This window comes from Balearica regulorum, chromosome 2 (genome assembly GCF_011004875.1).
Source record: "Balearica regulorum gibbericeps isolate bBalReg1 chromosome 2, bBalReg1.pri, whole genome shotgun sequence".
NCBI classification, from domain to species: domain Eukaryota; kingdom Metazoa; phylum Chordata; class Aves; order Gruiformes; family Gruidae; genus Balearica; species Balearica regulorum.
Window position 1 is genome coordinate 69,350,697 of NC_046185.1, and position 10,616 is coordinate 69,361,312.

Consider the following 10,616-nt stretch of genomic DNA (forward strand, 5'->3'; position numbering starts at 1 on the left):
TAGCACCTCAATGCTCATTTAGTGTTCTCATTTAGGAGAAAAAAGAAGTAAACACTCAAAATATTACACATTTTAACGGACCGTCTTTGGAAGATTAATGCCTTTATAAACCGATAGATTGTCTTTCTCAGTCTCTTTTTAACCAACAGATCGGAATCGGAGAACTTTCTTCTGGGAAGTGCAAGAACTGCCATATTTTTCTCTGCTAAGATTGTGCTTTATCTCACAGGGAAAAATCTTTCACAGTCATATTTCCTCTGTGTTTATTTAAAGCGTAAATCGTTACTAATAATTCTATTTCCTAATTATTAAATTTTTTTTCGGCTTCGGTCGGAATGTATACCAAAGCACTAAAGCTCTTCATCCAATTTAGGAACCGTTTTGGACAGCAAAGTTATACACTAGGGAACTGTGAGAAAACTTGTCCCTTTCATTTTCAAGACTGTATTTTATAACTAAGTGGAAGTCAGATCCATTTATGTTCGGAAAAAGGATACTACAGAAAACGTCTGATTCATCACAATTGAAAAAATAACTTTAATTTTACGAGTCAAGAACCAGCTTCACGCAGTGTCTTAAATTTATGTGTATGAAAAGGGAAGGTCGCAGCTTGTTTTTGACAAAATAGCTACAAGAGTCATTAAAAGCTTGGATTTGGTATTTTAAGTTTCAGATACCCAAAGGCAAAGGCTTTACTTTCAGAAAGCAAATTATAAATGTTTGAATAGATTTGTAATATATGTATAAGATCTGCAGCAACAGAATACATACCTGAAGAGAGCTCATAATTTCATTTAGTTTATTAGACAAAAATATATGATTTAGACAAGTTTTGCTGACGCGCTATTTACAATCTGAAATCACTCTATATACAGAAAAAACACAAACACATGGGAAACATTTACCAAACAAATAATCCAAGAATGATTAGAATAACACGATCTGAAATGGTACAAGGAAGAAGGGGATCCATCTACAGATTTGTGTAATCGCTTTTATGGATTTGCACCACCTTATTGCAAAAAGAGATTGATGGGAGTCGTTTATATAGTTTCCTTTTTTTTTTTTTTTTTTTTTTTCTCTGTCCTTAACACCAGTCTCTGTAATATTTTTTCACCAAACCATTTAATCAAGCGGAAGGGAGAGCTGTTAAAATTCTCGGTGTTCCCTCTTGCTGAGCCAAAGAGCTGCGGGGGGGAGGGAGGGAGGGAAAAAAAAAAAAAAAAGACGTAACAATCTTTCAGAAAAAAAAGAAGAATCCTTTCCTATAATTGCCTGTCTATTGTTATAGCATCCTAGTATTAGTTAATTGCACAGAAATCATTGTCACTGGTGTAATTAACACAAGATCTTTGAGGTCTATTAAGTTTCAGAAAAGTTACGGGCTGGCTATGTACAATTGTAATTTAGCCTAACTTTGAAAATATTACAGCAACTTCTATGTTGTTCTAGCTGTCTGTATGTATTATTATGGAGATGATTATGTGTTATAATTAGTCTTTATTATTCAGACACTCTGTTTCACATAAGTAACATTCCTGCAGTGAAAACAAACAAACAAACTCACTTGTCACGGACAGGCTGGAAGGGCGATTTTAGCGGCTGAGGTGGGGATTCAGTTCTCGGTACGTTTTCTCTTTCTAGAAGGAGACAGAAGGAAAGAAAAAAAAAAAACAAAAACAAAAACACAAAAACAGGAGAACCATTTTAGAATAACAACAACAAAACTCTGGACAGTGTGCAGAGAAGACACGTCCCTCTCCCCCTCTGGTTCAGATGTCTGTAGGTATATACGTGTGTGTGTACAGCGCTATTCCCTACTTCCAATGTTTAGGGAATATGCAAGCTTTTCTTGCCACATTTTGGTCTGTCATTGAAATGATTTGGAGCTGAGGGTCAGGAAGGAGGGAAGGAAAGCAAAACTCAAAGAATATGTTTCATACCGCTATCCCTGCATTCTCATCTTATTTGATGGGCGTATAGGGTGAGAATGTAGTAGCCCACATGAAATGAGCTTAATGTATGTAATCAACATGCTCCGAGGAAGAAAAAAAAAAAAATCAACGCTAGGATAACCTATCTGTGACTCTATTAACAGCCATCAGTTACACCAGGGCTGAATCTGACACCGTTCCTCAAGGAGAAGTTCAGGTGCCTGTCTTGGGGGTGAAGGGGGAGGTGGATGTGTGATGCTTTCATTACCTATGTGTTTGGGACTGGTCCTCTCTGAAGGCTTTTCACCGCTTAGGGCTCCCAGGGTTGCTGTTAAAACGGAGGGTTGTTGCTGGGCCTGGAGGTGGTGATTGTGATGAGCAGCGTGGTGGTGATTTACTCCCAAAAAGGACCTCACATTTAGCAGGGAACTCTGAGTGAGGAAAGCCCCATTTGTCCAGTTGTGGAATTTGCCAATCTGGCATGTGTAGAGTCCATGGCTAGGGAGAAAAGCGGGATGCTGGATCTGTGAAGTGTGGTTAACCTGGGGAGGAGGGGGTGGAGGGGGAGAAGATTTCAGGGCACTGTCAGGACTGGTTGCCGTCTCTGCCAAAGACCAAATCTTGGGTTTGCTGTGAGATGGCATCTGTAAATTGTTCTGTCCCCCGGGACTGATGATTCGTGTGCTGTTGTCAGAGGCCTCCTTCACCATGGCCAGCGCGTCTTTGGGTTTCAGCCCTTCAGGCCCTGACAGTGCCAAATCCTTCTCCTTTTCCAAGTGCTCCTCTTCACTGCTTTCTCTCAGGAGCTCGGGCTTCTCCTCCTCTTCCTCGTTGCTCTGCTCCCCATCGTTCTCGTCGATTTTATCTATGTCTATGCTCTCAAGGTCGATTTCCTCGTCATCTTCATTCTTCTCAGGGTCCCCCTCATTGTCACTCCCGAAGAGGTTTGCATCTTCTTGGTCCTTACTCCTGGAGCCCCAGGTCACCTTGTTCTCCTTCTTGAGCCGCCGCCGGGCGTTGGCGAACCAGGTGGAGACCTGGGTGAGGGTCATCTTGGTGATGATGGCCAGCATGATCTTCTCGCCCTTGGTGGGGTAGGGGTTCTTGCGGTGCTCGTTGAGCCAGGCCTTAAGGGTGCTGGTGCTCTCCCGGGTGGCGTTTTTGGGCCGCCCCGGGTCCCCGTACTGGAACTGTCCGTAGGGATAATAGCCGGGGGCAGTGTGGGCAGCAAAGGTAGCAGGGTGGACACCCGGATTATCTTTCAGCTCGTACTGGGAGCCCTGCAACACATTCAGAGAAGCGGAGAGGAAAAAGCACATCAATTATCTCGTTAGCGTCTCTAGCAGACCTGAATAGGCTACTCCGGGAGCCGGAATACGCCTTTGAGCGGTGCAAAGGGTCTTCGCAGGCAAATTCGGCCCTCCCCGCTCCAGGCTCTTCACGTTTAGATCAGACAGAGGTATTCCCAAATGATCCCCCCCCCCGTCTTGCAGGGAGAGGAAAAGAGCGGGGCTAAGCTGGGCTCTGCCAGACACGATGCGTATTTTCTCCGCAAACCAAATCAAATCAAACGATGGAAATAGAGCAACTTCGCATTCACCTCGGCGAGACAATTTATTGTGCCCTCGAAATTATCAGGCAGAGAAAGCAGGTACTACACCACAGTTACAAACTCATGCCTGCGCACAACGTCGCATTTATCTGCAAAATATCCAGGAGGATATTACAAATGCATGCAGAGCATTCATCTTTGGCCCCAGTTCTGCCTTTAAAAGGAGTTGGCCTGAGACGAGACTGGAGAGATGAATGCACAACTTCAGTACGAAGACACTTATAATGTAAGAGATTTTCCACACACAAGCCAAGTCCGCCCCCCCCCCTTCTCGCCCCCCAAATCATACACTAAGATTCTGGTATCAAATATTAACTTCTAACTCTTAGAAGAGCCTTTAAACTCTGGAATGAAAACTGATCCACACATTGTGGATATGCAGACACTTTATCTCATAAGTTTTACTTTGATCTGGGCAGAGCAAACACAAATTGTTTACAAGCGTTTAGAGACGGTGATTTATTTGCAATCAATATTCTTTTTATCATCGGTAGTAAAACACAGCAAGTCAAATTATCCCATCAGGTGTTTTGGTAAATAACATTTTATCTTTCTAGCAACCTCATTAGGCCTCATTATTACCGCAAATTGTCTAGATATTAACTTAATATTTTAGCTCGTGATTTACAAATGCTCAGAATTTCAGATTTTTTTTTCAAAATATCACCGTCATGGTAAAACACTGTAGTAAAATACCAGGATACTTTGCGAGTAGGAAAGGGACGGTTCCTGAACAGCTAACATTTAAAGCCGTTTTCTTTCTTTTTTTTTTTTTTTCTCCTTTCTTCTACTACAATCTCGCTTTTTTTCTAGTCCAGAAATACATTCTTAGTATTACTCTTGCTAAATTTGTGTCAGCCTTAAAAATTAACCTCTTCAAAAATGTCCGCGAAGAAACTAATCTAACTTTCTCAAAGAGTTAAAAAGGAAGACGTATTTTTAATTTCACAGACGAAGCTTATACACAAAGAGAAGCCCGATGTAATTTTCGTAATGTGCTACCGAGTAAGCTTTCTGCACTCCCTTTATTCCGCTGTCTTTTGTTACTGTTGCTGAAATGATATTTTTGTGTGTGTGTAATCACTGTTGGGAATTCTTTTGAAGAAGCGACTTGTAAATCACTCATTGCTTCTGTGTCAACTTTTACTGCATTTCCAAAATCAAGGTTAAAAAGTAGGAAATGCATGCTGTTACAAGTGTCTTCGTAGGAAAGGTTTGCAGCACAAAATGATGTGTTTTCAGATGCTGACCCTCGTTCAACAGCGTATTTAGCTACTTGCCTACATATATGTATTAAAAACCCTCACAAGTTATGCCTTGCGTGGACCCAGTTATAAATATTCACACTTTTATGTTGGGGGGGGGGGGGAGAAGAGGGGCATTTAGAAATTGTGTAGAACCTGTGCGTACCGCCGCCGAGAAATTTGGAGATACTAGCAACGATAACGTCTTAACGACACCGGAGATAAAAACAGTTAGTTTAAAAAACATGTTTCACTTTTAAACTATTACATTCTAAAGAAAAGGAAATAAAAAATAAAATCCGAGGACAATCTGGGTGACGGCAATTTGTTTTAGAGTTAACGCCAGTATGCCTTTCTGCTCCTATGCGTATAATGGGATGTAGATGCCCTCCTTCTCTTGATGCAAATCCGATCTATGATACTTGCCATAGTCAGAGTACGAAAAGTTCAGGGAACCGAACGGGCCATTTTTAAGACTTAAGGAAAATGTCTCGAAATACACGGGCATACTAGCTACCGACACTGCACTTTGGCCTTTCGGACGGAACCAGTTTATAGCTCGGCGGGAAAGAAAAGGACCAGGCGGGAAGAGCGCGCTGGAAAGACAACTGAAATAACAGGACCGACAATATCGCCCGTCAACAGCACCACCGCTAACAACAAGAAGGAAAAAAAAGAAAACCCGAGTTGCTAGGGGAAGCCGACGAGACGGAGGCAGGAGCTCTGCTCAGCCCTTCCACCGCCAAGAAGAAAAACTCGGAGGAGTTCTGCCCGGCTGGAGCGACGGGGCGGATGGGGGCTGCGCCTGCGGACGGAGCCCGCCGCCCCCCCGGCCCCTCTCTCCCTCGCAGACCCGCCGACAACCACGCTCCCCTCTCCGCGGCGGACCCCGCGCCGGGCTGGAGCCTCCACCGCCACCGCCACCGCCACCGCGGCCGCCCCGCCGCCCCCCGCGGTCGGCTCCGCGGCCTCCGCCCGCCCCCGGCTCCCCCTGGCTCAGCGCGTCGCGGCCGCGCTCCGCGGGCCCGGGGGGGGCGCGGGAGGCAGCGCGGTGCTCACTCACCATTTGGGAGAAGAGGCCGAGGTCGGCGGTGTAGGGCAGGAAGGCGCTGTAGTTGGGGGCGCTGTAGGGGCTGGCGTACATGCCCAGCACCGAGGTGACAGCGGCCGAGCCGCTGCCCAGCTCGGCGCCCGCGGGCCGGCCCGAGGCTGCGGCGGCGGCTGCGGCTGCTGCGGCGGCGGCGGCCAGCACCCCGGGCCGGTCGCTCCCGTAAACCGCCTGGCTGGCGCTGAGATACTGCGGGTAGCCCAGCTGGGGGAAGGACATCTCCGGGGCGCGGGCACAGCGGCGGCGGCACTGGCGGCGGCGGCAGAAGCGGCAGAAATATAAAAAAAAAAAAAAGGGGGGTGGGGGGGGAAGGAATTATAAAAAAAAAAAAAAAAAAAGGGGGAGGAGGGAGCCTGAACAGCCGGGGAGGGGAGCGGAACAAACCCGGGCTTCTCTGGATCTCTCTCTCTCTCTTTCTTTCTCTCTCTCTTTTTTCCTTCCCCCCCTCTCTTTACTGGAGTCAAGCAGGGCGAGAGAACAGAAATCGAGCCGATAATTTTCTTTTTTCGTTCTGATTTCTTTCTGTCAGAGATATATTGCAACCTAGGTATGGAGGAGGATGAGTGTGGAAGGATTCAGTGGGGTGTCTCTCCTCAAATCTCGGCTCTTCTGTGCTCCTAAATCCCTTAGATGTGATCTGATCAACAATTGAGCTCCAACTGATGTGTCTGCCCTTAGGTCCTAGGCTGATCTTTCAGATACAATTTGAAGTTGATGTTTTGATTGGCACCCACTTGAGCTGCAAGCACCGCCCCGCGCCCCCCCCCCCGCCCCCCTCGGTGCAGCACGTGGTGCACAGCCCAGCCTGGGCCACTTTCCTCGGTGCCTGCGTGTGCGTGTGCGTGTGTGTGTGTGTGTGTGTGTGCGCGCGTGTGCGTGTGTCCGCGCAGCTGCTGTGCTGTGCTGTGTGTGTATTTAATGTTTAGCAATGGGCTCCTTTCAGAAAAGCCCCCACTGCTGTATGACAACCTGTCTACACGATTTTACAGCTGTCCAACATTGGGGTTTTGCTGTTTCGCAGCCTTAGTGTGTCCCCTTTTAACAAAAACAACTGTGTTACTGGTTTTTTCCACCTTTAACATTGAGTCCCCCTTGTCGTCGTTGGACTCAGGAACAAACGAGAGCGGCCGTGAAAGGAAAAGGGGGCTTTGCAGTCAGGCGACTTGTAACAATTTACCACTTAAAAAAAAAAAAAAAAAAAGTATATAAATAAATAAATAAAGGCACTCACTCTATAGCAACCCGCAAACGCCACACACACACACACAACTTTGCTAAAAGTCAAAAGGCTCCTAGCAGTTCTTCCCAGAAGAATCTTTAGTTAAAAAGAAAAAGAGGAAAAAAAAAAATAAAAAGACCCACAGCAATCTCACCCCCCGCCCCGCCCATTCCCCTCCTCATGCCCTGCCGACGGATTGACACTCAGGGACAATTATCAGAGGCATTGCGACAGTTCTCGGAATATTAGCAATAAATAATCCCGCAAATCAACAGTGGCGACGTGTATGCCGAGGGGCACGCACAGAAGACCCTCAGCCCTAACCCCCGAGCGGGGCGGGGGGAGGGGGACTGAGTGGCTTGTAGATTGTCAAAACTTCCACCCGCCCGTCTCGTTTCAGCGGGGACCAAAGGAAACGCGGGGGACGGGGGGGGGGGGGGGCGAAAGGACCAAAATGGGCTGTTGCCATTATCGTCATTAACAGCAATGATTAGAGAAAGGGATTTTTTTTTTTCTTCTTTTTCTTCCCCTTTTCCGCCTGGAGCGGGGTGGAAGGTGTAACGGGAGACAAAGGACCCCTCTGCGGAGGACCGAGGGACTCGGCCGCCTTGAAGTAGATGAGTTGTCACCGTCGTGACCTGCCCGCGATGTTGCCGCTTTCCTCGACGTGGCGGGGTTCGCCCGTACCCCGCCGGGGCTGGCAAAGCCTCGGCAGCACCGCCCGCCTGGCACTGCAAACTTTCCTTTTCCTACCGCCGCAGGGGCCCTCCCGGCCCCTCCGCTGGGGGAAACGGAGATCGGGCGGTGGGTGAGGGGGCGGCATGCCGAGGGCTGGGCGTTTCTTGCCCCGACCCTCCCAGCCCTAGCGGGACTGCCCGGGGGCCGCTCTGCCCCACGAGTGCGGCCCGCAGCCCGCGGCGGGGCTGGCGTTCCCCCTCGGCCGGGCGCGGGGGGGGCACGGCGGGGCAGGGCGCTGCTGCCCCCTCGGCCGGCCTCAGCGCAGCGGCCCCGCGGCGGGGCAAGGAGCGGCCGCCCCCAGCCCAGCCCAGCCCTCGCAGCCGCGGTCCCCGCCGCCGCGGAGCTCCGTCTTTGTGCTGAAGGGGCGGACGGGGCCGCCGAGCTCTTCCTCAAGGGACGGCGCGGCGCGGCACGGAGGGGGCCGCAGAGGCGAAGGCCCGCTGCTTTTTGGGATGCAAGTGTTTGGCGGGGGCGGGAGGGGGGGGGGAGGTGAAGGCAGGGGGAGCAGGGCTGTCTCTCTCTTTTTCCCGAGCCCAGGGCGAGAGCCAGCTCCTAAGGTCCGCGCCCCTCCGCGGGGCTTCGCGCCCCCTCTCCGAGCTTGCAGCCGCGGTTTGAGCCCGACACCCCGGGTCCCGCCGGGGACTGGCCGCCGCTGGAGCGGAGGGAGATGCCTCCCCTCCTGCAATCGCCCCTGCGGGGTGTCTCTAACCCCGGCCAGCACTTCCCTCCCCGCGCTTCAGGAAACCTCTCCGTCTCAGAGTTGGTTAAACTTCCTTCCCCCATCAGCTGGAAATAGCGAGCTTTCCCCTTCCTACGTCTAACAGGGAGAGGAGGACCTTCCACATACACACCCCCCTCCAAAATCTCACCCTCAGAGCAGGAGATCGACCCTCAGACAAAAAAGCACCGCCGTAACAAAGCTGAGTGGGGCTTGAATATTGCAGCGGTGTTTTGCGACTGGAAGTGTCACATTACAAGGGCTGCAGGTAAATAAAGGTGGGATAAGGCACCGACACTGCCGAAATCTTCTTAGCGCTTTAGATCTGGGTGGAATGTGTATCCAGAAAAGGTTTCCACTTGGAGTCTTAAGAAATGTGACTCATCCCCTCCCCCACTCGCCCCCATCCTGCTCAGATCGGTTCAGGGGAAAAAAAAAGGGGGGGGGGGGAGGTCTCGCTTGATTTTCTACCAGCCCAGCATCTTTTCGGGGCGAATTTTGCTTTTCTTCACCTTGCATGGAAATAGAGGGGGAAAAAAAAAACCAACCCAAACCAAAAAACAAAGTGTTGTAGGTTACCTGTAACAATGATTTGGGGGAAAAAAGAGAGAGAGAGAAACAGGACAAAAATATGAAGAAAAAAAAAAAAAAGAAAAGAAAGGAAAGAAGAAACCCGCCGAGAACGGGGAAAGTTGCAAGATTGGGAGGAGAGCTTTGTTTCTCAGCTGAGAAGTTCGCGGCGCAAGGAGGAGCAGGGTCCTGCGAACTCCATTAATTATGCACAATTCTGATCAGTAAATGCCAATCCCTCACCACGCGATTCCTGCTCCTGCATTGGACATTGCCCATTTTTCTGACAGTTTATTAAGTCACTTTAGTAGGCAACCTTTCAAAGCCCTTTTTAATTTTTTTCTCCCCCTTGTGCAAGTAAGCTGGGACCAGAGCTGCTACACTAAGCTACTTAGCTTGAAAATCAGTTTAGTGAAGGTCTGGGAGATTCTGGGTTTATTTCCCCCCATAGACCTATAGCAGGAGCTTAATAACAAAAGTGCGAAAAGAACGAAACTGTACGGAAAATTACAAACATCAGCAGCAGCTGCCAGAAGCACCAGGAAAATATTTCCCTAAACAGTCAAAAAGGTTGGTGTCATCACCCCCCCATCCATAAATTAGCTTGGAATTGTTAAGAGATGGAATAGAATACTGATGTGGGTTTGTTTTTTGGTTTTGTGTTGTTGGGTTGTGTTTTTTTTTTAAAAAAAAAGGTAATTTTAAATATAATTCGGAAAACAAATATCTTCTTTTTACTCTTTTTTTTTTTTTTTTTTTTTTTTTTTTTTTCATGAGATCTGTGGTTTAGTTGCTCGAATGTCTACTTAACTTTCGGCAAAACCTAACAAAAAAGGAGTGCGGTGCCAACTCATTAACCGAACAGCATTTTTAAAGACGATAAAGAGTCACGTAGCAAAAAAGGATTTGAGCTCAGAGTGAAAAGCAGAGTCACCTTCCCGCTGGAGAGCGGATGCACATCTGAAAACAGGCGGGAGAGAAATATAGAGCAGCGCTGGGTATAATGTGATTATACCTAAGGTAATCGCCTAAAATAAATTGTATACTGTTTAAAGTAAATCGACCTAAATGGCCACGCTCAAATAATTCAAAGATCATTGGGCAGATAAACTTCTCCTTAAAGAGCCTTTCTTGAGAAGGAGTTTGCTAAGACAGTGTGATCCTTCCAGTTTCTTAAGGCGATGCGTCCACTGCCAAGAGATTTTCTCTTTATTATTAACAAATCAGTTTAGATAGGGGTCCGATAAGAAATGCAAATCCAGACATAGGGGTCGCTGCTTGGCCGAATTTTAACTAAAGGCTGGTTCTGCAGGAATTGACTGAAGGGTATGTTTGCGGAGAGGATATGTGAAGCTTTAATACTGACTCTACTAAAAAATGAAGTCAGTGATTTTGATCTGCTCCAGATGTCCTAAGAGTGGATATTGCAGTGCTGGGAATCCGCACCAAATATCTGAGGGCACTGATGGTAAT

General features: G+C 48.1%; 1 protein-coding gene across 2 annotated transcripts; it reads right to left on the reverse strand.

The window, feature by feature from the left end:
- Positions 1 to 785: 785 nt before the first annotated feature.
- IRX1 (iroquois homeobox 1) lies at positions 786 to 6,577 on the reverse strand. Of its 2 annotated transcripts, XM_075744647.1 has the most exons (5): positions 6,283 to 6,577; positions 5,854 to 6,147; positions 2,203 to 3,214; positions 1,568 to 1,640; positions 786 to 1,187 (listed from the first exon to the last, which is right to left on the reverse strand). In XM_075744647.1, exons 2-5 carry the CDS (start codon positions 6,115 to 6,117, stop codon positions 1,130 to 1,132), a joined length of 1,407 nt encoding a protein of 468 aa, XP_075600762.1. In that variant the 5' UTR covers positions 6,118 to 6,147; positions 6,283 to 6,577; the 3' UTR covers positions 786 to 1,129. The 2 variants fall into 2 exon arrangements, with proteins under 2 accessions (XP_075600762.1, XP_075600761.1); XM_075744646.1 differs by having other exon boundaries at positions 5,854 to 6,577.
- Positions 6,578 to 10,616: the final 4,039 nt, after the last annotated feature.